The sequence below is a fragment of the Hyperoodon ampullatus genome (assembly GCF_949752795.1).
Source record: "Hyperoodon ampullatus genome assembly, chromosome: 15".
NCBI classification, from domain to species: domain Eukaryota; kingdom Metazoa; phylum Chordata; class Mammalia; order Artiodactyla; family Ziphiidae; genus Hyperoodon; species Hyperoodon ampullatus.
Window position 1 is genome coordinate 12,146,810 of NC_136928.1, and position 27,914 is coordinate 12,174,723.

A 27,914-nucleotide genomic window follows, 5' to 3' on the forward strand; every position below is an offset into this window, starting at 1 on the left:
CATATTGTTATGACTATGTGAGAAATATGCATTGAGCCATGTGGTATACACTATGATTACTTTGCCTTTCAAGTACGGTTTTATAATTTTCCTGAAATTATTTTCTTGTTTTCCCTTTGCTTAGTTTTCTGAGTATTTATTATATAATTAATTCCCATACTCTTCTATAATTATCTAAATTTCTCCATACTTTCAAACCATTAGATATTCTATTGATTTCTTCTTCTCAGAGACTTTTCTCCCGGACCCTTCTTGATCTGTTCCAGGCTTGACAGGTTGTTCTTTACCCCTGTCTTTATTGGCTGTCATTCTGGGATCTCCTTTCACCAAAACCCTCAGATTCCTGTTTCTTCCTGCTTTGCCTGATTCTTCTCCAATACTTTTCTTCTCTCGCCACTTTTTTTTTTTTTTTGGCGGGTAGGGGGTTGTTCTCTATTGTTCATGAAATGCTTTACTCAGATGCCAGTGAAACTGGGCTGTTTCAATATAAGAAGTGGATTTTAAAAAGCTTGTTAAAAACTCTGGACACAGATGAGGCTTTACCATAGGGTGATTTGGCTGAGTCAGTTGACTGAAGAACCCTCAATATCAGTGTCTTCAGGTCTTCCTTCTAAGACTGGTTATATTCTCTGAAGAAGCCTCATCCAGTCTTCTTCCCAGGAACTAGAAACCAGGCTACCAGGTGTTATGGGGGAGGAGACAGCTGGGTGTCTCAACCTTCAGCATGGAAACTTTCATTTATCCCTTTTTTCAGTAGGCACTCCCACCCTCAATCTTGCATGATATCCCCCAGAGACTTGGAGGATACATGCCCAGTGTCCTGTTTGGATGAAGGTAGGAGGGGCACAGTCACCAGGCTGTATGGAGTTTAGGGATGCAGGGTGGATTTGGAGGTCTGACTGTATTTATTTACTTGCTTACTTCCCGAGCCACGCGGTTTGCGGGATCTTAGTTCCCCAGCCAGGGACTGAACCAGGGCCGTGGCAGTGAAAGTGCCGAGTCCTAACCACTGGACCGCCAGGGAATTCCCAGGTCTGACTGCTTTTTTTTTTTTTTTTTTGCTCTACGCGGGCCTCACTATTGTGGCCTCTCCCGTTGCAGAGCACAGGCTCCGGACGCGCAGGCTCAGCGGCCATGGCTCATGGGCCCAGCTGCTCTGCGGCATGTGGGATCTTTCTGAACCGGGGCACGAACCCGTGTCCCCTGCATCGGCAGGCGGACTCTCAACCACTGCGCCACCAGGGAAGCCCCTGACTGCTTTTTGACAGATGCTCAAGAGCCCTCCTGATTTTGACCCCTCCATCCATTCCTCAGCCTTTCAGAGGCTCTGGGGTTGAATCAGGTTCTTTCTTAGCCACACTGCCAGCTTAGAATTTGGCTCTTTCAAGTTGGTCATACTGCTTACCTCTTCCTTCTACATTCGAGCTTCCAAAATCTTGTTGCTGTTTCTTCTCTTCCCCGTGGTTATTGCCTCCTTTTTAATCCCTTTATTATAATTTCAGTAGAGTTTCTAGAGTGATTAGAAATAAATGTGTAAAAGAAAAAGAAAAGAAATGTGTACTCAATGTGTCGTCTTTAGCTAGAAGCCTGTGAAAATATAAAATACACTTGATGAGTGTTTTATATAATTAAGACCTTTTGCAATATATTCTGTACATTTATTCCCATTTCTTAAGTTTACAGCCTTTTAGATTTTGTAAAAATGTATAGGTAGCTTTGCTTTTATGCTCTGTTGTCAGTTTGTATCTGTTATTTACTTGATACAGAGTCCCAGGTCAGGAAGACCAGGCTCCAAATATTATGTTCCTATGAGAACGTACAGTTCATTTATGATGTTCTGCTTCATGGCCTGGTTAACATGCTTTAAAAAGGATGGCTATCTCAGATAATTTTATCAGAAAATTACTCTTCTATAATAGTTTTTTTTGTTTGTTTTGTTTTTTATGTTATTTTACCAAATAAAAGAAGAAAGAAAGGAAAGGCTGGGGGGAAATTGCCCAGAATGCTAACTAAAGGTTATATTTAGATGATAGGATTATGGGTGGTTTTCCTTTTCAAATTTGACCTATTGTTCAGTTTTCTGTAATAAGATATATGACTTTTGGGCTTCCCTGGTGGCACAGTGGTTAAGAATCCGCCTGCCAATGCAGGGGACACGGTTCGAGCCCTGGTTCGGGAAGATCCCACATGCTGTGGAGCAACGAAGCCCGTGTGCCACAGTTGCTGAGCCTGCGCTCTAGAGCCTGTGTGCCACAACTACTGAAGCCCGTGCACCTAGAGCCCGTACTCCACAACAAGAGAAGCCACCGCAATGAGAAGCCCACACACTGCGACGAAGAGTAGCCCCTGCTTGCCACAACTAGAGAAAGCCCGTGCACAGCAACAAAGACCCAATGCAGCCAAAAATAAATAAATAAAATTAAAAATATTTATGACTTTTATAATTAAAAAAATTCAGTTAAGACAACACTAAAAATATATGCCAAATTTTCTGTATGGCTCGCTTTACATCTTTGGATCAGAATCTTTATGTGGGAACACATCTTCAGTGGGGATTATATGTCAATAAGAAAATTGATTTAGAGAAATTTTATTATAGACAACTTTCCATAAATACATCTCTTCGTTAAAGTCAGGCATGCCAAAAACAAGATGGCGGCGGCCACGTGAGCAAACCGCCCACCCCACCCAGGTCTCCGCTGTCACTGCCACCACCCACGCGGCTAGCCCCTCCCGGCATTCCTCGCGCTCGCATATAGCGCACCAGCCTCGCACCAACCAAAAAGTGTCACCTCGGAGCACGGGACCCACCCGCCCCCCACCCGCCCCGGAGAAGCCCAAGTCTACGTGTCAGAAGCCGGCACTCCTCCCACTCGCACACCTCGCTCTCGCCCGGCGTGGCACACGTCAGTGGGGCGAGGAGCGGTCGCTCCGCAAGATGCACGCTGCTTACCTGGCAATTAAGTAAAAAGGCCGAAGAGACAGCTACCGCCAAGAAGCCGAGAGACTGGGAAGGGCACCGCGTGGGAAGACTCCTGATAAAGCCCGCCTGGAGCCAGTTTCTCGAATTCCCCACCAGTAGACCGTCTGAGGTGCCTTCTGCAGAAGAGGATGCTTCAGTCTACAGAAGGAGTAAATCCCAATCCAACAGAACGATTATTTGCTGTCACTCAGAGTTGCTGAACGCTTGATCCACAGAAAGGACGTCCACAATACATCAATGCACTTATCCAAAGCAAAGAGTGTCTGAGCCCACTCCCCACAGTTTGTTCTTGTTCAGCCTTCTGAGTGTGTGAACTACCTTTGCAATGAATGGATTTGACAGACTTTTCGTTTCTGAACTTGCCATCAAGAAAGAATGGGTTAGTTTGCCCTCAGAGACTCTAAATATGTCATCCATAGAATGGACTTGTCCAGCCTGCTAAGGGTCAGCACCCCAAACACAGACTAGTTTTAACTTTTGGAGCACAGTATGGTATGCATCTACAAAATGGACTTCTCCAGGTTTTGCCACATCCAGACTTCTATGCCCAGGATGGACGTGAAGAGATATCACATTGTCCACATACGTACTAGTCTTAGCCCTCTGAGAACGTGAGCCCCCATGCAAAAATAAGAGGTACCTATTTACCTCTCAGAGTGTCAGAGGTCTGATCATATTTCACAGTTCGTGACACATCGTCATGGTTGTTCTATGCAAAGCCTCTCATTTTATTTATTCTTTTATTCCTGTACCCAACTATCATTCTTTTCCTCCCACAGTTAACTTTATTGAGTTTACTGTGTATCTCTTGGTGTGATTTCATATAAAATCTGCAATTTTGTGTAAAAAAAAAAAAAGCATGCCAGCATTTAACCAACATTTTCTTTGTTCCTTTATTTTTCCCATAAAGCTAAAACTGAAACCTTTTAAATGTTATTTATAGTTAGACAAGAGATAAAAAGGGAAATGTTTTTGTTATTAAAAGCCTATTTGATGTTGAACAACATCATAAGTTCCTTAGATCACTTTTTCCCATGAATGTTTTTAATACTGTTCATGTATTTTCTTCCTTCCAGCCAATACAAGAGTTGCGGGAAGTTGTCCTTAATATTTTGCAAGACCCAGACAGAACCACAAAAGGTACTACTATTTTGTATTTAAATTCATTCCCTCCAGCCACTCAAGTAGAAGTCATTGAGGAACACATAGCAGGTAAAAAAAGAATTGTAACTGTTAAGTCCCCTGAAATGCCTCTTGCTTCTTGGTTTCCATGGCCTGCCCTTTCGTCCTTCATCATCAGCTGATTCATTTCTATTCTATTATTACAAGTAAGTATACTGCTCAACACCAAACAAAGGTTTCCACCAGAGCAGCCTAGACTAGGGTGTCTTGCTTCCCTGGAGAGAAGGTGAGAGAAGGCAAGTGACTCTTTTTTTTTTTTTTTTTTTTTTTTTGTGCGGTACGCAGGCCTCTCACTGTTGTGGCCTCTCCCGTTGCGGAGCACAGGCTCCGGACGCGCAGGCTCAGCGGCCATGGCTCACGGGCCCAGCCGCTCCACGGCATGTGGGATCTTCCCAGACCGGGGCACGAACCCGTGTCCCCTGCATCGGCAGGCGCACTCTCAACCACTGCGCCACCAGGGAAGCCCGGCAAGTGATTCTTTACCAGAAGAGACTGAGGCAAATGGGAGAGGTGCTTTGGTTTAAGTTACATGTTTCATCATAACAAGCCCACCAACACATATACATCCAAATTCATGTTATACCTTTAAATCATACCCATCTCAGGAATCATTTCACTTAATTCACCATTACTGTCATTGGCCAGAACCTTTAGAGAACTCTTCTGTGAAACCTGTGCCAAATACAGTGAGTGGCACATTAATTATAATATTTGTTATATGAATGGAAAAAGAAAAGCTACCTTGAGAAAATAAAATGGATTATTTTTATAATCTTAGAAGGTGACAAATCTTTTAACTTTAAGTGTAGGTTTAGGGAATTCCCTGGCGGTCCAGTGGGTAAGACTCCGCGCTCTCACTGCCGAGGGCCTGGGTTCAATCCCTGGTCGGGGAACTAAGATCCCATGCGTGCCATGCAGCCAAAAAAAAAAAAACAAACAAAGGGGTAGATTAACCTTTGGGGAACAATCAAGTCATGAGGAATTACAGCCAACTAACCCATTACTTTTGGGAATAAGGTTGTAGAGTACCTATACTCAGTGGTCCTCTTGCTGAGAATGATGCTACAGTTCAGTTATTTGTTTATAATGTGTGGCAGTGTTCTTCAAAGGGATAAAAAGAGGAGACAGGAGGGCTTCCTTGGTGGCGCAGTGGTTGGGGGTCCGCCTGCCGATGCAGGGGACACGGGTTCGCGCCCCGGTCTGGGAAGATTCCACATGCCGCGGAGCGGCTGGGCCCATGAGCCATGGCCGCTGAGCCTGAGCGTCCGGAGCCTGTGCTCTGCAATGGGAGAGGCCGCAGCAGTGAGAGGCCCGCGTACCACAAAAAAAATAAAAATAAAAAAGTTTAAAAAAAAAAGAGGAGACAGGAATCCATGCCTTTCCCACCTCTTGGCCCCTGTTGGCCTCTCTTGGGGTCTCAGCCTCCAGCCACAGTATCTGTCTGTCTCAGCCTGATATCCTTCCCTTAATTTTGGTTGTTATGGTTGGGCTATCATGCAAATTGTGTCAACACAAGACATTTTTTCACCTGCTGTCCAAGATGATAGCCATATGGTCACACCTGGGTAGGGAGGGATCAGAAGGTCAAGTGATGAGTCAGGAAAATTGATCCAAGGTGTGATGTAAGGGTAAGAAGAGGCCAATGATTAGTCACTAAGGGAGCTCCCTGGAGAGTGGATAAGAGATTGGGCATATGTTCAGCATGTTGAAAGGGTAGCAGGGATCCATTGTCACAGACCCCAAGGCTGCCTGGAGGGCTGGTTAGGAGGATAGCCTGATGAAGCAGGGTGTTATTACAGGGCTTAGCAGGGAAAACTAGTTGTAAGTCCCACTCCAAATCAATTACTCTTTACTGAGTATACGGAATCCATAAGGATCACTGAGAAATCATTGTAGATAACTGCTGTTTCATTTGATTGATTTTTTAGCTTCAGTATTAAATTGCTAAATCTTTTCTTTTTGACCTTGTATACACAGGAATTACGTCTGACTCTTTAGCTGCTGAAACTAATATAACATCAATAGAAATGCTGGCCGAGAAGATGGAGTCTGGGACGTCTTGTCTTTCTCCAAAAGAGGGGGAACAGGTTTCAGCAACACCCCAAATAACCAAGTCAGAACAGGATAATCATCCTGGTATCAAATTACAGATCGCCCCGATCCCTAGGTAAGCAAACTCTAAAGCAGGCTTGTGTTCACAGGTCTAATTCAAGTCCAATTCTCAATTTCTCCTCCACAGATCCAGGATACCATCAGGATTAGTGATACCTTCTGCCTCCTACGAGGACCAGGTGGTCTAATCCATCTTTGGTGTTAAGGGAAGGAGCTAAGGGAAGGGGAGGGTTGGAACCAGTGCCAGGAAGATCTGTGTCCTTTCTCAGTACACACGCCAACCCCCCTCACACCACCCCCAAGGAGACCTGACCTGCAATGAGGAAGGGGCTGCCAGAGTCAGGATGGCTGCTGGAGTGGAGTGGTGACCCCTCCCTCCTGGCATTGGTCCTCCCACTTCACCCTCATTTGTGCTGCACTTGCAGATCCCACCCACCTTTCCAGCCAGTCCTGGGGGGCAGGAGCAGGGGTGCTGCACAAACTGCCAAGCACGGCAACCTCTGGAGCTGTGGGAAGGAAGGAGCTGTGAATAGCCCTGTAAGAACAGGGAGGCGGTCAGGCACGTACTAGTGAGAGACTGCGCATAGTATCACAAGTGTTTGGTTTTGAGACAAGTGTAAGTTTAAGAATCCCTAGTAATTTAAGGAACTGTGTCAGGGTATCGAAGTCATTTTCTAAAACATTAGTATAATATCAGTCTCTCTGTTCGTGCTCTTAAAAGGAAAATTCCAAACAAAAGCACCAAGACCACAGTTCTGTATCTTCGTTCTCTCGAAAGCACAGCTGGGCCTCTTCCAGTCTAAACTCCTGTCTCAGACCTGACATTTCCCCCACTGTAGTCAGCTCGTGGGTGGATGAAGGCAGGCAGCTGACGTGAAGACCACCTCTTACTGTCTCCGGAATTGATGACGAGCATTTTCAGCAGACTGGCCACGAGTTTTGTGAGGCTAATGTAATCAGTGGTTTTGTGATGTGTGACCAGGATTCGCTGCGTGGAAAGGTCTCTGCAGCTTACCCTCCAGGCTGCCTGTGATTAGAATGCATTCAGGTTTACCAGGAAGATGCCTGATTTGTTCCAGTTTCAACTTGTGGTTTGGTCCACCATCTTAAAAGATGTTTTTTGAATAATTTACTGTCAAAGCTAGAAAGAATCTTAGAATTCATTAGTCCAGCCTCATTTGGTGTTAGGCCCAATTTCCTCAAAACGTGTCAGCTCTTTGAAAGTTTATGAAATAAACAAACACCAACTGCCAAGTAGCTGACTTCAAATAAAACCACACTTAACACTTCATTCAATTAAATCCCTATGATTTAGGGATTTAAATCATAAAATCAGACACCATCTGAGAGCAGATGGACACCACCCAGTTCATTCTGACAATGAGGGCAAGTCCATCTTAGGACGAGAGCTGCTATAGACATGCCTCTTGTGTTTTATTAGGGAATAAGAAAAAAATAAAGACTAACAAGTAGAATTTTGAAAGAAGTTAGAAGGTTTTGAATGCATCTCTTGCTGTCTCTCAGAATAAACGGAATGCCGGAAGTGCAAGACATGAAGCTTATCACTCCTGTACGGCGTTCGGCCAGGATCGAGCGAGCAGTGTCCCGCTACCCGGAAATGCTGCAGGAACATGACCTAGTGGTGGCTTCTCTCAACGAACTGTTAGAAGTGGAAGAGACAGAGTGTTTTATATTCCGCAGAAATGAGGCTTTGCTGGTAACATTAGGGTTTCAAGTCCTTGAGTCGTAATTTCTTGATTTTTTTTTTTTTTTAAAAAAGAGAGACATTTCAGCCTCCACAAGACAAGAAATGCACTTACCTAGGTGGCCTGGGAGAAACTGTGTAATAGAGGGGCATCGTGGATGCAGACTGCGGGCCCCAGGGCTTGGAAAGTAATTCCCTGGGCTTACTCTCAGATTTTACACCCCCATGGGAAAGTTTGCTTATTTAAGACTGTAGTTTGCCACAGCTTTACAGCATACATAAATTTCAAACTTTGAAAATTAACTTACCCCACAAGTATGGTAAAAATTTGAATTTTATTGACCTACCTTAATCCCAACATAGTTTTCTTTTTATATCAGGGGGGTCAATTCCACAATATGATAGACTTTCGTTCCTGCATCCACCTTAGCAGAGAGGGCAAGTCCTTCCAGCATGGAAGATCTGAGCGTAGAAACTAGCCTTCCCCGCTAGGTGGGACGTGACAGACCATCTGGTCAAATCCTCTCATTTTGCAGCTGAGTTTATGCTGGCTGTGCCTTTCGCTCAGAGATCACAGATGACTTTTATGTGTGATCTTTGACTTCCGTCACAGATCCTTGGAGATGAGAGGTAATTCACATCCCTTCTGGGCCTGGCCTCCTTAATGATACACAATCCTGAACTGGGGTGGTCATCTAGCTTTTTATATTCAAACCTAATTGTGCATTTGTTATTGAGAAATGCTTCAAATAAAAACTAAAGGGAGCAGCAGACGGGTGGGGAAAGGACCCTCGCCTCTTCAGTTCTTTGCTCTGCTAAGGGACACCTGGCCTGAGAAGACGTCTGAGCCCCAGAGACTATCACAGTTCGCCTTTCCCTCCTCCTGGGCAACTGCTTGTGGAAATGTAAAATCAGAATCGTTGTGTAAATATAATGTATAGGAAAACCTAGTCAACGTATTTTAGATTTTGGTTTTCTTAATATTTATGTATCATCTAAAAAACAATTAACTTTTGTTCATTGCTGCTTATTCATTTATCATATTTATTACAGAAAACAGTGATGGTGGCTTGGCCTAGAGAATTAGGGGTTTGTCTGGGGAACACCAATAGGCTATCCCAAGAGGCCTCACAGGGAACACCCATTACCCTGGAGAACTCACCTTGATGTGGATTTTTCCACTGTGAGGGAAGCAGATCCATCTCTCTAAGTCTGATTTATAAAAACGAGGTTCATCAAACTGAGGTATAAAACCATAATGCTAATAGACTAACTTTTGATGAGAAATAGATTGCCACCACAACCAAAATGCAGGAGTCCACACAGCTAGGCGTTCCCTTCCCTTTAGACAGACTCACTTTCCCTCTAAAGCCAAATAATGCCCGAGGGGTTGCTTAGAAGTCCTGGAAGCTGAAAATGGGACTTGGGGAAATCAGCTATTCAAAATCACGAGACAAAAAGAGCCTGAGGCACGTCCCTCCTTGTCAGGAACGGCCTTGCCTCGGACCTCAGGCACTCCGTCTCACATCCATGGACCAGTCCTCCGATTGGGCCTGCACGGCCGTCCTCTGTGCATTACCTGCTCTTTGGCTTCACACGGTTCATCCTTGCCACCTGATGCCCACCCTCCCGCGCAGACTGGGAATCAGCTGTCTATGGTGATTTTACGTCTCTCTCTCCTCAGAACATCGTCTTGGTATTACAGCTCAGTTCTCAAAAGAACACCTTGGCTATTGCCAGTTCCCAGCAGGACGTCTCACAGTACCACCCTGGGTACTAACAATGTAGGCTGAACCACTGGCATAGTTTTCAAACTGACCAATTGGAGGTTTTAAACAGCCTGATTGGACTAAGTAGCATCTTCAGCATATAAAAGGATGTGGAAGTGATGGGGATGGTAATAGCACCTACAGAAAACGGCGCCGTGATTCTGGAGCTCTTTGTAGATTCTTAGTAACCCTCTTGTTTAGTAAATAGCTATTCCTATAGATACCTGGAGCGGGAGGGAGGGAGAGAGGGAAGGTAAGAAGCAGGCCCTTCATCACTTGGGAGGAAGATTCATAGGGATTTGCAGGGGAGATACGGGCCTCGGCAGAAATTAAGTCTAACGTTCAGCTTCTTAGACGGGGCGGGGGAGTGTAAAGGGAGTGTTAAAGGAAGATAAATAAGGATGGTTCTATACTGGCATCCGGGTGCAGAATGACCGTGAGCCAGAAGACGAGGAGAGGAGGCGGCACGACAGTTCGCGTTTATTACCGTTTACTAGGTACAGGTACTCATGCTCTAAAAGACATCTGTTGTGCCTGCTTGGCATGTAGCCCTTCTTCTAATAAGAGTGCCCTCCTTTCCTTAGGACCACCTCTTTCCCGCTCACAATCTGTCGCTTTAACAGGAACGGACTCCACCCACATGAGCACGTGACCCAGGCTAGGCCAACCAGAGCCCAGTATCCTGGCCAGCGGCATTGATTGGACGATGGGGTTATTTCTCGCTCAAAACCAGCGAGACTCGTTTCCCAGACTTCTGTTGGGAGAGAGACCCCTTTCCTGGTAGAGTTGCTGAAAAGCTAGGATGGAAATCTGTAAACCTTCTTATAACCATGGAGAAAAAAACCCTCCTGGAGCATGGCACCAACACAGAATAAGCCTGAGAGCTGGAGAGAGTAAGCTTACATCCAGTGACATCATTTGATCCCTGGCTAAAGCCTGGAGCTGGCCAAGCCCTGTACTTTTCAGTGATGTGAGACAATTGATTCCCTTATTCTTAAGCCAGTCTCCTTTAGGTTTCCGTCAGTTGCTAGGGAAAAATCCTGACCAGTGCACATATATTCAGTAGTAGAGGAAACTCCTATTTCATGCTTGCTCTGGCCGCCTTCCAGGCGTATTGTCTCACTACATTCCCACAGTAGCCCTATGGCATAGGTATGGAAACAGAGAAAGTGAGACAGTTAATGACAGGCAGGACTGAAGTTTCAAACTCCGAGCGCCTGGCTCCAAGTCCAGAGCTTTTAACTCCTATCTCTAAAGTATGGAAATGAGGACTATGATGGTGATAAGGAAGGAGCGAATCTGAGAAAGAAATTCTTGAACTGTGGCCAACTTACCAAATAAGAATCACCGTGATAGCCAAAGTGCTGTCATTTATCCTGCAGATGAGGTGACCGATCACATTTTTACCACAAGAGCACTACCCCAGGGATGGTGCTTCTCTTCATTTCTGCCTGCTCAGGACTGGGTGCCGGAATTCGGATACCGATTCAGCCGGTATACCTAGTCACAACTAGAAATGCATCTCTCGCCCATCAGCAACCCTGGTGAAACAGCCAGTGCTCAGCTGTGCCAGGCCCACACCACATCTGTCTCGGGGCTCTGCCGTCCCCAGGGTGCAGCCTCATCCATGTGGACAAGCATGGCTCTCAACCAGTTTCACATGGCAGCCAGTGGGAACGGGGAAGAGAGGAAGTGGAAGGCACACCCTCTCCTTTTAAGGTCACAACCTGGAAGTTGGATGCATTATTTCTGCTTAGGAGGGGAGGGACCACAACTGGGTCACGCGTCCCCACTCATCTTCAAAGAAGGCTGGGAAATGTCTTCTGGGTGGCCACATGCCCAAGTAAAAATTCTTCCAGAAACGGGATATGACTATCGGTGCCTACCACAGTCTTAGGAGTAATGGAGTACATCTCTAAGGTGCAGATAAATGAGGACAGAGGTGACAACAGGATTAAGAAAATAGAAACTGCATCAAAGGAACAACCCCCAGCTGGAAATATCTCCCACCCTACCCTGCCTCAGATGAGCTCCTAAGAGTTGAGGAGGGTTCTAATCCAAAGTTGTAGAGCCTTTCCCCACTTCCTCTCGTCTCATGATAGGTCTTGAGCCCCACCCTTTCCCCTGCAGTTCTACAAGCTGACCCAGAGTAATAAATCAGGTTACATGGTTCACTCAGTAAAACATACAGGACACTGGAAGCCAGAGATACAATGACCCAAACGACCTGTCACCAAGGAGCCTCAAGTCCAATGGGGACACATGTTAAAGAATCACAAGTGTCAAAAGTGTGATGATCCTGGGCTTCCCTGGTGGCGCAGTGGTTGAGGGTACACCTGCCGATGCAGGGGACACGGGTTCGTGCCCCGGTCCGGGAGGATCCCACATGCCGCGGAGCGGCTGGGCCCGTGAGCCATGGCCGCTGAGCCTGCGCGTCCGGAGCCTGTGCTCCGCAACGGGAGAGGACACAACAGTGGGAGGCCCATGTACCGCAAAAAAAAAAAAAGTGTGATGATCCTGAGAAAGAGGTCCCTGGGGGAGGGACTAAGAGAAGGAACTGATCCAGTCAGGGAGGTGGGGAGGCCCCCCGAGATGTGAGGGGGGAGCAGAGATGGGGGTGCTTCAGGCAGAAGGAAAGACACGGGGAGGGCCCTTTGGCCGCGTCTTCCTGTTGCAGGTCTCTCTCCCCTCCCTGTCCCTTCCCCCCTTCCCCTCTCCCTCTCCCTCACTCTCTTCCTCACACCCCTTGGGGGTCTGCTGCCAGGCCCATTACCCCCAGGCCCTTCTGCATTCTCTCCACCCTGGGAGGGAATTCTAAGGGTTCAGTTTTGTAGCATTACAAAATACTTTTTGAAATACTACTGTATTTCAGCACCTTTCCAGAAAAGCATGGGCCCTAGGGTCTGAGCAGTTTTCCCGGTAAAATACTATCCTCTACCCCTTGAATAAAAATCTAGTGTTTAAAGACAAAAGGCCAGGCATACCCAGTTCTTGCCTGGAGAACCTACCCCTGCAGGACTTTGAGACCCAAAAGTCAACCCAGGAAGAAGAGTGAAAGGCCTGGAAGCTTCTGAAATGCACAGAGATTTAAAAAAAAAAAAAAAAAAAAAAAAAAAAAGACTGTGAACTCTCTGAGCACGCAGCCTGTTGTCCCTTATTTATCCTCAGATATTCCAAATGTTTCCCTTGTTTATCCACAGAAAATAAAACTAGTGAGCTGTGCCACAGACCAATTCCTTCAAGAGTTTGTTTTGTCATTTCAAACATGTAAATATATTCCTTCTAAGCCTCCAATATTAATGCCAGACGATACACTAACAGGAAACGTGAACTCAAATCAGTCACAGAACAAGAAAGGCCAGGGCTTAACACCACGGAGGAGCTCCGACTAAAATAAAGAATCAAGTTTTTAAATCACGAGTAGGACTTACAGTTTTTAATGCATGTATACATCAAGTTCAAAGATTTCTGGGCATCTCGCTGTCTTTCATAGTGACCTGGAAAGAACAGTTAATGAGGTCATCTATAGCCAATTAGGTATTATTGTTACTAGTAATGGAATCAAAAGTGCACAGAAATATTATTTTTATTTATTTTTTGATGTGGACCATTTTTTTTAAGTCTTTATTGAATTTGTTACACTATTGCTACTATTTTATGTTTTGGTTTTTTGGCTGCAAGGCATGTGGGATCTTAGCTCCCCGACCAGGGATCGAACCCACACCCCTTGCATTGGAAGTGCAGAGTCTTAACCACTGGACCACCAGGGAAGTCCCAGAAATAATATTTTTAAAAAGAAATGGATAGAAATAAAATTGGATGTGAAATGATACACTCAGGGGAACTGGCCAAAATAATTCCACTTGTTACACACAAATGGCCCAGAGGCCAGGGAGGGTTGCCTTCCAGGATGAGAGCAAGACACCTTCCTCCTACCTAAAAGAAGTGCTCTTGGGCTCCAAATCTGTTACATTTAGGAGATTTCAATATGGTTGCTTTTTCTCTCTTCCATATTTTTCCTGTTATCTGAAAAATATTTCAAGTGGAAGATGACCACCATGCCGGCCTGTGTCCTGGATTCAGGCTGCCTCCGTGCAGCCCTCCTGGTCCTCGCCTCTCTCTTTGCCCTCAGCCTTATAAGAAACAAAGAAAGCTGGTTATGGAACTTTCCCAGGTTCACACAGTGACTCCCAACCAGGGGTAGAAAATGTGTCAAAATGCCGTAGTCTGGGCTGGGATGGAGCTGAAGCGGTAGAGAAACCAACACATCCCCAGAGAACGCGCAGTTGCAGATGGGAGTGGGCCCAGCCCTTTGGTGGGCTGGCAGGGAAAAATAGTTGCAAAGCACTGATTAAAGTATTGAAGTGCTTGAATTTTGAGCTTCTCCTGGGCAGCAGTAAAGTGGCTTACAATTCAGTTTCTACCTTGTCGGGCATGCTGGAGGTGCTTGGTAAAAAAAAAAAACAGTGGGAAGAATGCACACTGAGCCCGAAGCCACCAATCTAAGGGGAACCAATGAGACAGGCATTTTGAAAATCAAGGCCCAGGAAGGCCAGGGTAGAAACAGGAACGCTCCTGCAGGGCTTGGGGCTACAGAACCAGGCTAGGAGCTGAGGCTGCCCCTCAGGAAAACTGGAGTCTGCACTCAAAGGGCAGTCAGGCAGCACAAAGTAAGAGAGGGGTCAAAGCAGAAGCCCCTACACATTGTGTCCATAAAAGCTGCCTGGAGAGGAAGCCTGGCCAGGGAGAGCCAGCGTTCTGCAACCTCTCCCAGGGCGGAGACGGATCTGTCAGAGAACTGAGCCAGAACTGGTGTGGAGAGGTGCAGGGCCCCAGTACAGTCAGCTGACCCCGCTGAGCAGAACCTGTGAGTTTGGGCTGACAGCCAGTGGTTTTCGGCCCCCTTGGACCCAATGCCTCATTTTAAATCCAAATATTTTCTAACACAACATTGTAAATCAACTGTACTTCAATTTTAAAAAAATACATAAAACAAATATTTTCATTTCTTCTTTTCTATCCTGAATTGAAATTCATAGATAATATGATTGTCTCTATAATCTTAAAAATCAATATAATACCCTAACTATAACATAGGAGAAATGAAAAGCAATGTATAATAAAATAATATGTATTTCTATGTAAATACTCAGGAATGATTGCACTTGGAAGGCAAAAGAGCTCCTGCAAATCTCCCAGATGCCCGCTCGGGTTGATACAGCTCCATTGGGACCCCTGCTCTAGCCCCGGGGTAGCCCCTAAGTCGCTGAGCTCCTGGGCCAGCCAGGTGGCTCCTCCCACTTCCCAGCAACTCACCCTCTGGCTGCAGGAGAGGAGGTGGGCGGCGGGACCCAGACTGGCCCATTCTGGTTCTGCTGCTGACTCATGGGGCATCTGTAGGGACCAATGCAACAGGAGGTGGAGAAGCTCCGTCAGTGGTGAGGCCTTCCTGGAGTCCCCAGTTATGCATAGACACCGCCCCCAGCTCCATCCTCTGCCCCCAGCTGCCAGCTTCCTGCCCAGTGATGTCACAGAAAAAGGAGCCCGGGAGGGTCAGCTGGAGAAGGAAGGTTCTGGCAGATGGACTTCACTTCCTCAAAAATCCCAGGCAGCACAGCGGGGTAAAGGTCAGGTTTCTTTTAACTGTTTCACCTGGGTGCTCGGGATGCTTTTTTTCTTCACCTGTCTGGTATCTACTTTAGCAACAATGTCTAACAGCACTATAACTATGCCTCGGACCCCCAGCTTTGCCAACAGGAAGTCTCCAGCCCTGCTCATCTAAAAGCCCAGAGAGGGGCTTCCCTGGTGGCGCAGTGGTTGAGAGTCTGCCTGCCAATGCAGGGGACACGGGTTTGAGCCCTGGTCTGGGAAGATCCAACATGCCGCGGAGCGACTAGCCCCGTGAGCCACAAATACTGAGCCTGTGCGTCTGGAGCCTGTTCTCCGCAACGAGAGGCCGTGATAGTGAGAGGCCCGCGCACCGCGATGAGGAGTGGCCCCCACTTGCCACAACTAGAGAAAGCCCTCACACAGAAACGAAGAGCCAACACAGCCATAAATGAATGAATGAATGAATGAATGAATGAATGAATGAATAAATAAATAAATAAATAAATAAATAAATAAATGCATGCATGCATGCATGCATGCATGCATGCATGCCCAGAGAAGGGATGAAGCTGCACGGTGAGAGCTCAGTTCCCCCAGCATGTGGCAGGGTGATGCAGGCGGCAGAGCTTGTCCCCTGAGTTCAGCAGCCCTGGGTTCAAATGCTGACTCTGCAGCCTGTCTACCAGTGTGACAGCAAGTTACTTAGGTTCTCTGCACGTAAAATTCACCAGTGGTAAAATGGGAAGAAAACCTACTTTGCTGAGTTAAGCATTCAGCAGAATCGATTTTAAAAAACAAACACCCAGCCCAGAAACAAAATAGTTTTTCCTCCTCTCAAATATCAGGAAGGGAGCTGAGAGTGACAAGAAAAGCAGGGCTCAGGGAGCCCCAGAGAACTAGTTTCAAGTCCAGATCCTTGAGTGCAGATGGCACACCATCTACGACGGAAATAATGACCGCCTGTTGGGAGAGGGACGGGTGTCCTCCGGGGAGCTCTGCACTGGTCAGTCCCACGGCCCCCATGAACTCCATGGCGTCTTCACCGCCTCCACTTCCCAGCTCTTGCCCCAGAAGTGTCTCCAGGGCTTCCAGAGGAAAACCAGCTGGAGCATTTACTGTATGGACTGATGTTTGGTCCACTTCCTCTGCGATCACTGTATGTGTACTGAGGGTAGGGAGACCATAGCCTTCCTCCTTCAAACCAGTATCATATGTACTAGCGAGATAATGTGGTCTCAGTTTAAAGCAGGAGGGCAGGAGGAAAACTTCCCAGCAGAGGCATCGTATCTATACAACCGCAACCCCTCTAGAGCTTTTTTTTTTTTTTTTTTTTTTAACCGTGTGGACAGTTATCTGCAAGGGTTTGACCCGCTTGTGCCTAGAGGAGGGAGCGTGGGTCTGGTGACCTCAAAAGCTCTTGGCAGGGCTGGGGACCAGTGGATCCTTCTGGGACGGAGGGTCAGGGATGCCAGGGGGGGGTTCTGCAGGGACCCACCAGCTCCGGGGCCGCCCGGTACAGAGAGCTGAGCGGGAGGTACAGGAAGCTGAGGCAGGTGGCCGTGTAGAGGTCGGCGTAGCACATCAGCCGGCTGGAGAAGAGCGTCTGGCGGAAGCCGCAGCGGAACAGGCTGCCCATCGCGCTGGAGCACTGGTCCAGCTCCTGGGTGACTCGCTGGCAGAGATCCCATCCCCGCCCACCCCACCCCTCCCCCCAACCCCCGGCCCCTGCAGCCCACGACGGGGAAGGGGCCGCCCTGTTGCCCGGCCAGCCGGGGTCTTTGGGAAGTGGGACAGCTCCCCGCTTTGCCAAGGACCCCACTTCCCGCTTCACAGTTAGTTTCCTGCCTGGCCCTGGAGAGCGACCACCCTGCACTAAATTCTCAGCATCACTTACCTTGTGATGCCTCCTCAGAGGGCTTTGCAGGAGGCCCACTCGCCCAGTCCCCACTCCAGCCCCCCCAACAGGCGCCCCCGCATCACAGGCCCGTCTTTTAGAGTCTAGAAAACTGGTCCAGGCGTTACTCCCAGAGTGACTGAGCAGCACATGCTAGTTCCCCTCTCTGTGCCTCGGTTTCCCCGTGAGTAAAATAAGGGTGACGATCCTTGCCCAGCCCACCTCGCGGGGCTGCGGGAGGATCAAATACCCTACAAGAGGCTCAGCAACGATCCTTCACTATTGGTCCCAGCTGGGCCTGGGAAGGCCAAGTGGCCTGAATCCCCTTGATTGGCCTGTGGGACTCTCCCAGCTTTGGTGACTGGTCAAGTAACACCACAAGGGAACATGTCCTGTCCACCGGCCCTAGATCCCGTCTTCTCAGGCGCCTTGTCTGGCTGACCCCAGACGCTAGCCGGGTGAAGTCGGTCACATGAGGACCCAACCCAGGAGGCCGGCACTTCTCAAGGTTAACGGTGGGGATTGAGGAACTGGCTAAGCCTCACCCATCACCCTGCAGGCCCTTTTAAGAGCATACTGCTGTCATTCGGAATACGGCCAGCAGGGGGCGCTGGCTGACAAGGCCAGGTGGCGCTCCTGGAGACTGGGGGAGTCGTAATTGGGCTCTGGGGTCTGGGACGGAGCGATCCGGTCAGGCAGCCCGGAGGCACAAGCCCTACCTTCGGCCCCGCTGGGCCCAACGCCTCCTCCCTCGGCACCCCGCTCTTACCCGAATCTCCCTCTTGGTGGAGCTGATGAGTGGCAGCCCAGAACGGCTGCCATCCATGTGCCTGGTGCAAAAATGACCACATGACCCAGGAAGAGAGGAGCCGGCCCCCCAGGCTCCAGGCACACCCTCCCCAGATCGAGTTCGGGACACCCTACGGGCACCCAGTGGGGGGTACTGGGCTGGGTGTGTGCCCGTGAGTGAGATGGGAAGCATCCTCAGTCCAGGCTGGGGGGTCAGCAGGAAGGGCCTAGAGGTCACAGTGTGAGTGTCCCAAGGGGGTCAGAGGGGTCCCAAAGTCCAGTTTACTAGGGAAGCCCACCCTGAAACAGATCGTGATTTCCTGACCACTCTGGCGAGGACCCCGCTGCCAGGCCTGGACGTGGACCATTACCCTCCATCCTGCTCCCCTCCCCGGGCAGGGGTCACAGGTCAGGGCTCTCACTGGTACAGGTCCGCCAGTTGCATGTCCAGCCTCTTCAGCTCCTCCATTCGCTCTGAAAAGTGGACAGGGGACAGGGGGCTTGACAGCCCTGCCCACCTTTGTCCCAGGCCTAGCTCGGCTAGTTGAGGTGAGGGTGGAAAGGTCACTGGGGTCTAGGCTCCCCCTGCTGAGCGTATAACATCCTTCACCCTTTCTCCAGCAGGGGGCGCATCGAGGGAGACTCTACCCAAGGCAGAGCAGGGACGGTTGAGGAAGCTGACAGGGAGTCAGGTGACCCACCAAGGTCACAAGGCAATGACTCAAACCCAGCCCTTAGGACAAGCCCGGATTGTTTGGGTTCATAGCAACTCCTGACCCCAAGGATACAAGTCACTCCCGGCTGGGAGAGTGGACTTCCCTCTCACTAAGATTCCTCAGGGTGGGTAGGGAGGGTAGGTTCCGTGAGGAAGGAAACCTCGGGCTACAGAAACACCGCAGGACTCTGGAATCAGGAGACAGGATTTGAGTCTCAACTTTAGCCCTTCTGGCTGTGTGACTTTGGGCAAGCCGCTTAACCTCTCTGGGTCTCTGTTTCCTCGTGTATAAAATAGATCTGCTCTCACAAACCACAGAGAGGACGGTATTATCACGGTCACTACCAACCCCCCGCAGGAGAGAGGGGAAGATGTGACCATGGTGCCCCCTGCTGGCCCCCCACAGCTCACCCTGCTCTCAGGCCCAGAGGTCCAGCTCCCAGGACAGCTCAGGAACCACCAGGCAAGTCCGCCAGCCCTGCCGCTTCTTGGACTTGAGGATGTCCCCAAAGATGTGGTCCCCGACGTACAGGATGTCTTTCCCCCGCACCCCGAGCAGCTCGCACACTGCGTCCGACGACCCTGCCCGACCATGGGAGGACAGGCCCACTCACAGCCCTTCCTGTCCTGGTGGGCAGCCTGGGGACATGGGCTCCTAGCTGAGAGGTGGCGCCTGTGGAAGGACAGGGCGGGGAGCCGGTATCTCCAGAGTAGACGGCACAGTGCTGATGGGGCCCCATGCTGGTGCCCACGCGGAGCTTGCCCGTGTCCTAGAGGGGACAGACGGGTGCCCTGGCCAGAGAGGGCAGGGGGTTGGGATTGGCAGGGGTAACCGTGGGGGGTGGAAAGAAGGAGGCAGAGGGCCCTGGAGGGCTCCCCTGTTTCCCTGCTTCCCGGGACAGACAGACAGCAGAGCAGCAGCTGCCAAGGGCAGGTCAAGCCTGAGAGGCGGGCTCCCTCCCCACAGCGTGGGCCACGGGTCAAGGTGGACGGGCCTCGGCCCCTGCATTACCATCTTGAGCTTTCTCAGCACCGTTCCCTCCGCAAAGAAGCAGGGCTTCTGTGTGTCCACCACGATCAGGTCAAAGTAGGACCTCCAGGGCCTGCGGGGAGGGCAGTTGCAGACACACGCGCTCAGCCTGGGAATCTGACCCGCCGCGGCTCACAGGTCCTCAGCTAGGTCCCCGCCAGCCCCTGCCCCGCCATACCCGGCCGGATGCCCGCCCAGGCTCCGCCACGCCCTGGCCCTGGCCCTCAGCAGGAGTGAGACGTCCCGGGGCTCAGGACCCTGGCAGCCTGGCCACCCAGCCACGCTGGCACGGAGGGCTCACGAGCTATAGCAGCGGAGGCCAGCGCTGGATGTCGTGTGCACCATGTCAGCCTCCAGAACCCCTCACAGCACAGAGTCAGAGACCCAGGGGCACGGGACAAGAGCACAGTCCCCGAGCTGGAGACCCGCTCACCCGCTTGCCTGCGGGTCCCCGCAGGGTGTGTCACCCGCCCCCCCCAGGCCTGCTACAACCTCTTTTCACCCCCTTCCTCACCCACTTCCACCCCATCCAGCCCCTCCAGCCCCATCCAGCCCCATCCAGCCCCCATCCAGCCCCCTCCAGCCCCATCCAGCCCCATCCACCCCCATCCAGCACCATCCAGCCCCTCCAGCCCCATCCAGCACCATCCAGCCCCATCCAGCCCCATCCAGCCCCATCCAGCCCCTTCCAGCCCCTCCAGCCCCATCCAGCCGCATCCACCCCCATCAGCCCTCACCAGGCAGGTTGAAGAGCGTGATGAGGATGTGGAACCGCTGCAGGTCATCCCTCCGAATGAACTTACTGGGGTAGAAGCTCCAGATCTCTGCCCTAGGGAAGGGGTGGGCTGGGTGCCGTGATGCCCCTCCCCAGCGCCTCCCAGAGGCCCAGACAGGCCCCGCCATTCTTTCCCACCTCTACCCATCCTTCTCGCCCTCCTTATCCAGCTGGCATTGCCGAGCCCCTGCGGTGTGCCTGAGTCACCCCCCCGCCACTGTCTTTCCTCCAGCAACCTTGCCCGCAACCCTGTTCCTTACTCCGGGAGGAAGGAGAAGCCATGGGTGCCCAGCAGCACATTCCTGCGGGCGTCCACCTTCAGCAGGTTTCCACAGAGCGCGTCAAACGCCAGCCCCCTGGGAGAGGGCACAGAGGTTGTGGATGAGGCACCAGGGCCAGTGGCTGGGCCCAGCCTCCCGCCCCGCGGGCTCCCGCACCTGGTGGGGAAGGCAGGTTCGTAGGTGCAGCGCAGGATCTCGTGTGGATACCCGACGCACACCAGGCGCTCCGGCAGCAACTCGAAGGCCAGCGTCTCAGTAGTTGCGGCGTGCGGGCTCTAGGGCGTGGGGGCTGAGTTGCAGCGCTCAGGCTTAGTTGCTCCGTGGCATGTGGGATCTTCCCGGACCAGGACACTGGGATCAGCCCCCCAGACTCCAAGACCCAGGGCCTCGCGTGTGTCTGGGCACATGTGTGTGAGTGCGTGTGCGAGCGTGTGCAGGGCTCCGTCTCAACGTGCGAGTGTGCTGGGGGCATCCCCGTGAGCGAGGATGCACCGTTATCTCTTTCCTGAGCTGATTCAAATACAGGTTTTTGAGTGGACATATTTTTTAATGGGTTTTTAAAATTGTTTTATTTGGGAAAAGTGCGTCTTACAAAAGGGCAGCTGCAAAATACAGAGACCTCTGCAACAATTACTTGTTTTTGCTTAATGTGAAAGAATGAGTGGTATCCAAGGAATCAAAGCAGTAGATGGACAAATCAGGGGCATCTCCAAGTTATTTTCAGGAAATAGAGCAACAAAACGTAAAGCTATAATTTCCGATCGAGGAATTCTTCTAACAATTTAACTTTAGCTTATCTCGTGGCTTACCACGCCTCCGTCCCCTTTTAGTGGAAAAGCATGACTGACTATTGCAAACCAATTACTCCACTACAGGAAACACCTTAGAACATAGTTTTGAATCACATCTGTCTAGCTGCAAAGCTCAGGGATGGAATGAGGCAAATACCCACAAAAACAAACACAAAAACCCGACAACAAAAACCCCTCAATTGAGGACAAAGGTTTGTCAAAAAGTGCCTGGCCTGGGAAGTCTAAGAGATCATAAAACATTAAATACAACTGGAACTGAGACCCAGTTTGTGTTAATACATGAGATAACCAGATAGTTTGAACTTCTATGGCTAGGCCCATTTGTCTATTTATATAGACAGAGCTAGCCCTGTGCTATTAACAGCTACCAATGTACTGCTTTGTCCTTTAAGATCTATTTTGAGTGGACATATGTTTTTTTTCTTCCTTAAATGTGTATGTATTTATTTGGCTGTGCCGGTCTTAGTTGTGGCACACAGGATCCTCGTTGTCGTGTGTGGGATCTTCAACTGCGGCATGCAAGAGCTTTAGTTGCAGCATGTGGGATCTAGTTCCCCAACCAGGGATCGAACCCAGCCCTGCTGCATTGGAAGCGCGGAGTGCTAGCCACTGGACCACGAGGGAAGTCCCGACACTCTTATTTTTAAAGCACACGAGTCTTCTGCCTTTGTAACCCCAATGTTTGCTTCACTCTGGGTTCTCTGCTACATTCTAGGTGGTTGAGGTCTTTGGGTGCATAAGCCCTAGAAGTGGAGGTGGCATAATATAGATGAATTCTTCTTCCTTGATCGTTACTACTTTCTCTCTCAGAGAAGGGAGGGGATGCCAGAGACTGTCCTGGCTTTCTCCTCCTTCAAAGGAGGAGATGAGGGCCCAGGGTGGCGCCAGCGGGGTCAGTGGTGTCTGAAGTGTTTGAGGGAGACGGGAGCTGCTGGGCCTCACTGCTAGCGGGCAAGTAGCTGGGGAAGGGACCACTGTCTCCCCACTCCTGGCAGTGATGGCCTGTGTGGACAGGGGAGAGCCTGGGACGCCCAGAGGGGAGACACAGGCCCTGGAGCAGGACTGGCACCAGCGGTGAGATGGGCATTTGGGATGGAGGTCGGGGGATCTTACAAACACCCCATTTCCTGACATATCCCACACACCACGGCAGCCCATATACAGGGATGGTGACACTCAGAACACAGGCAAGCCCCTGCACTCACAAGGGGACATCCTTCTGTAGGTGGGCAGTGACCTGTCAGAGGGAAACCTGACAGTGTACACTTGGCAGGGAAGGCAGTGCTCTCCGCCCACGCACGCCGACGGGGTGACACGTGCTGCCCACCTGTGACAAACGCATACTGTCTGAACTTGGGCACAGTGACCCCACTCAGGAAAGAGACAGCGGCACATCCTTGCTCACGGGGATGCCCCCAGCACACTCCCACGTCGAGACGGAGCCCTGCACGTGCTCACACACGCGCTCACACGCATGTGCCCAGACACACGCGAGGCCCTGGGTCTTGGAGTCTGGGGGGCTGATCCCAGTGTCCTGGTCCGGGAAGATCCCACATGCCACGGAGCAACTAAGCCTGAGCACTGCAACTACTGAAGCCCCCACGCCCTAGAGCCCGCACGCCGCAACTACTAAGGCCACGTGCCACAACTACTGAAGCCCGTGCGACTAGAGCCCGTGCTCCGCAACAAGAGAAGCGACCACAATGAGAAGCCCACGCACCGCGAAGCCCGCGCACCGCGAAGCCCGCACACCGCAACAAAGAGTAGTAGCCCCCGCTTGCCGCAACGAGAGAAAGCCCGTGCGCAGCAACAAAGACCCAACGCGGCCCAAAAATAAATATAATTAATTAATTAATTTTAAAAATAAAAATAATAAAACTGTCTAATAAAGAAAGAAAGAACTTAAGATTCTTGCTTTACACACAATTCTAACACACTTGGTTATCAATCTTCCCAGCCCAAGGCCATTTAAAGAAGTAATTGCTAGAAGCATACCAGGAGCTATAAGAAGTGGCAGGTGACTAGAATCTCAGAATCAGAAAAAAAAAAGTACAAAAGTGAGTGTCAAAAAGCAGAGCAATTGGAACCATTTTGTGTAGAACTGGAAATAGTCCCTAAGGGTCCACAATTGCTGGTTTTGCAACAAAGCACAACAACTTCCATTCAGAGTTTTGACCTGGATCATCCAGAAAGACTTACAGGATGTGGCATGTCCTCTTTTAAAAAGGAAGACCAGTTTATGATACATTTTAGAAAATTTTCTCTACAAAATGGCCAAACTTAATGAAGTTAGGCACTTTTTTTTTTTTTTTTTGCGGTACGCGGGCCTCTCACTGTTGTGGCCTCTCCCGTTGCGGAGCACAGGCTCCGGATGCGCAGGCTCAGCGGCCATGGCTCACGGGCCCAGCCGCACCGCGGCATGTGGGATCTTCCCGTACCAGGGCACAGACCCATGTCCCCTGCATCGGCAGGCGGACTCCCAACCACTGCGCCACCAGGGAAGCCCATAGGCACTTTTGAAGGGATAAAAATTATCTGGGGGAAAAAGTGTATTTCAGTGAAATAGATCCTTCCTTGGTAATTCCAGATGAGCAACTGTTAGGATGGTGAGGCAAGAGTATGGAGGCTGCAGGAGGTACATTACCTCATTGGATGGATAGTTGGATGGATGGATCGGTGGATGGATGGATGGATCGGTGGATGGATGGATGGATGGATGGATGGATGGATGGATGGACGGATGGAAGGACAGTTGGATGGACAGACCGATGGGCTATATATGGTAGCCTTTATTAAGGGTATCAGAGGAGAATCAAGCTTCAGAAACCAGCAGGATTTCCCGAGTCCCTTTCACCCATTCTGTGCTCTCTGCTCATCTCAGGGAGACCTTTTTAAAAGTGCATAGTTCCTCTCTGGGTCAGAAACAGAAGGAGGAATACCCGGTTATGGGAAGTCACCAGAAATTTCCTCAGCCCCCCCACTGGGTGTTAACATGGTGAGTGTGCAAAAATGTATCCTGCTTTTCCCATAGCTGAACTCGGGGGTCTATCCCAAGATTCTCTTCCACCTGAGGATAAGGAAGTCACCCAGTGATGTTCACATACACTCCGTCACATCAGTGGTTTCTCAGGCCACCTCTCCAGGTAACTCCCCGCCCTCTCCTGGGCTTGACTGAACAGCATGGGGTTTATACTCAGACACGCTGGTAGCTGGGAGCTGGTAGTTGCCCATCACTTCTTGGTGGGGTCTCATGTGACTTGCACTGGCACAGCTGGGGAACCAGTACATCCCCACACTGCTGTGTGCTAAGGTGGCCACATCCCCATTGGATCTTCAACTGGCCAGTCTGTAGTGCCATTCCAGGATGTGGCCACCTGTCCAGACCACAGTGCCCCTTGGCTGACTGCAGGTCCAGCTGGGGAGGACCACAGGCTGTCACAGGGCCCTCTCGGCCTGGCCCCTGGGCCACTGGCACCCTTGTGGGACTTGGTACATTTCAGAGCCCCCTCCAGAAGAGATTTGTTACAGTAACAACAAGTGAATCCTTGCATTACTTTGACTGTGTGCCAGGCCTCGGTAACAACCCTACGGGGTAGGCCTTCCATTACTCTGAATTTACAAATGGCAAAACTGAGGCACCAAAGTCCTAAGCATCTCGCCCACCATTACAAAGAAAAATGGCAGAGTGGACTTGAGCCCAGAGCCCAGGCGCCAGCATCTGTGCTGTCAACCCCTGGGAGAAGCCACCTCTGCCCAGGAGCCCTCACAAAACCCCTGGACTTTTCAACAGCATGAAAGACAAAGAAAGGCCAAGGGAATGTTCCAGATTAATGGAGGAGGCTAAAGAGACGTGACAACTGAATGCCGTATCTGCTCTCAGATATTGAATCAGGGAAGAGGATTTAACCCAAGGACATCATTAGGTCAACAAATAAGACTAGACGACCGACAGCAGCTAAAAGTACTGGCTCAATGTCAATCTGTAAAGTTGATACCGTAAGAAAAATCTCTATTCTTGGAAAATACTGAAGTATTTAGGGTAAAAGTGTAACTTACCTTCAAATGGTTCAGGGAAAAAATTATGCATATAGAGACATCCGTGTGTGTGTGTGTGTGTGTGTGTGTGTGTGTGTACGTGCTTGGGGAGACAAATGATAAAGCAAATGGAGTAAAATGTTAACAATCGGTAAATCTTGGCAAAAGGTATAAAGATGTTCTTTGAACTATGTCTTATTTTTACAACTTTTCATAAACTTGGAATTATTTCCAAATTTAAAAAATATTTTTTTTAAATAAGGAGTCCCATGGCCCCCATGTTACCACCAGGAACAGTCACTTTGGCTCCCACTTTCTTCTGAGCTCCCAGCTGGACGCCTCCCATCCACCCAGGGGCAGAGTGGAAACAGGACCACTCAGCCCTCATGCCTGTTGATTCTCACACCCAGGCTGTGCCTGTTTAGAAAGTGTCCAGGCCCAGCACGTGATGGCTTTGTTCCCCGTGGCTGCCTGACACTCAGAGAGGTGGCCAGATCCTAGGTGCCCGGGGTGTTGGGTGCACCTGTTGCCCCTCACACTTCACCTCCACCTTCAGTCGGAGGCATTATTCCAGCTCACACAGCTGGTGCACAGCTGGTCCACAGCATCGAGGACCTGGAGGGGCCTTTCATTCCCCTGAGCTTGGAGAAACTCTCTCGAGACCACCAGAAGCTTCCCAGAGATGGGGCTTCCTCACACAGGGGTGGCTGTACAGGGAGACTGAGGCGGGGACCAGAGCAGTATATCAGGAAGGCTTTTTGGATTTTTTTGGACAGGAAAGTGGGATTTATCGGTGGGTGTGAGTAAGGAGGGGGCGGCACCAAGGCTCTCAGGAGTGCAGAGCCCGCCATGTGTCCAGGGGCCACGACTAGGGGTGTATTTGATCCCACAGGCATCCGGGATGAGCCGCTTTTCTGCCACCATGTTTTCAAATTCATCCGCATTAAACTTAGTAAATCCCCACTTCTTGGAGATACAGATTTTCTGGCGGCCAGGGAACTTGAACTTGGCCCTGCCAAGGGCCTCAGTCACATGTTCCTTGTTCTGCAGCTTGGTGTGGATGGACATTATGACTTGGCCAACGTGGACCCTGGCCACTGTGGACCGTGGCCACCATGCCCTGTGGCTTTCCAAAGGCACCTCGCCTACCTGTCCGGAGCCTATCAGCTCCAGCCCAGGGCAACATCTGGTTGACACGGATGATGTGGAAGGGGTGGGGCTGCACTCGGATGTGAAAACTATCTTTGCCACAGCTTTTCATGACATACGCGTTGGCACAAATACGGGAAAAGCCTCCGGGGCTTCGGAGGAGAGCTGCTCATCCTCGTGTGACGCCATGTGGCCACAGAGTGGGAGCCCAACCACTTTTGCCTTCTTCCATCCCAGGTCAAAGATGCAGATGTTGGGCTTCCCTGGTGGCGCAGTGGTTGAGAGTCCGCCTGCTGATGCAGGGGACGCGAGTTCGTGCCCCGGTCCGGGAGGATCCCATGTGCCGCGGAGCGGCTGGGCCCGTGAGCCATGGCCGCTGAGCCTGTGCATCCAGAGCCTGTGCTCCGCAACGGGAGAGGCCACAACAGTGAGAGGCCCGCGTACCGCAAAAAAAAAAAAAAAACAAGATCCAGATCTTAGCATCAGGGACACCTCAGCAGAAGCGAGACTTTGGGTACAGTCTGTTCTCACCATACCGGTAACACCGGGAGGGGCGGCGGCCCACAGCGACACCAGGATCTTCAGTGACGCGCCAAAGGGAAAGAGCCATCAGGAAGGCTTTTGAACAGAGGGGCGTCCTGGATGAGATCTTCAGGAAATGTAGGATTTGTGTTAGTTTAGAGGAGAAAGGGATTTCACGTAGCCGGCAGCCGGCCCAGTGCTGAGGGGCTGGAAGGAAACTGACCCACAGGAACAGCAGAGGCTGGGAGCTGCCTCCAGGGCAGTGGCCGTGGGAGCCCATCCCGGCTGGAGGGTTCCTCCCCTCCGATGTGGCCACACAGCCAAAGGGCACGTCACACAGCCAAAGAGCACGTCCCGGGGTGAATGGGGAGGGACGGTGACTGGAGGGTAGACTCCACTTGCTGGAAGGGTCTGGGGCTGACATAGGGCCCACATACAATTCCGCCCCAATCCTGCCCCACCCAGGGCAAAGGCCGGCCCCCTGAATGGGTGGGGCAGTGTGGAAGGAGAGATCTGGGGTGAGACGTTAGGAAACTTCCAAGAACCTGTCT

The 27,914-nt window shown here is 50.4% G+C and overlaps 2 protein-coding genes and 1 pseudogene across 3 annotated transcripts in view; 1 reads left to right on the plus strand and 2 right to left on the minus strand.

The window, feature by feature from the left end:
- The window catches only part of CKAP2L (cytoskeleton associated protein 2 like), a gene marked incomplete at its 3' end in the record, with an annotated part of 30,239 nt that extends 22,212 nt beyond the window's left edge, over positions 1 to 8,027 (plus strand). The window contains exons 7-9 of the mRNA XM_079720825.1: positions 4,060 to 4,123; positions 6,143 to 6,332; positions 7,802 to 8,027. Coding sequence (XP_079576951.1) covers positions 4,060 to 4,123; positions 6,143 to 6,332; positions 7,802 to 8,027 — 480 coding nt within the window. The remainder of the gene's footprint in view (positions 1 to 4,059; positions 4,124 to 6,142; positions 6,333 to 7,801) is intronic.
- A 5,194-nt stretch (positions 8,028 to 13,221) lies between these two features.
- Positions 13,222 to 22,999, minus strand: NT5DC4 (5'-nucleotidase domain containing 4; the record flags this gene model as incomplete). Its single annotated transcript, XM_079720393.1, is given in 16 exon segments — positions 13,222 to 13,248; positions 13,688 to 13,777; positions 15,068 to 15,145; positions 16,857 to 17,033; positions 18,025 to 18,085; positions 18,467 to 18,518; positions 19,171 to 19,177; positions 19,181 to 19,341; positions 19,463 to 19,529; positions 19,772 to 19,862; positions 19,926 to 20,055; positions 20,527 to 20,618; positions 20,825 to 20,920; positions 21,002 to 21,120; positions 22,600 to 22,659; positions 22,985 to 22,999. Coding segments are annotated over 15 exon segments (1,296 nt in total). The 3' UTR covers positions 13,222 to 13,248.
- A 3,522-nt stretch (positions 23,000 to 26,521) lies between these two features.
- LOC307063980 (large ribosomal subunit protein uL16-like) lies at positions 26,522 to 27,643 on the minus strand (annotated as a pseudogene). The gene is made up of 3 exons: positions 27,587 to 27,643; positions 27,378 to 27,420; positions 26,522 to 27,104 (listed from the first exon to the last, which is right to left on the minus strand). The product of its transcript is annotated as a large ribosomal subunit protein uL16-like (transcript).
- Between the last annotated feature and the right edge of the window lie 271 nt (positions 27,644 to 27,914).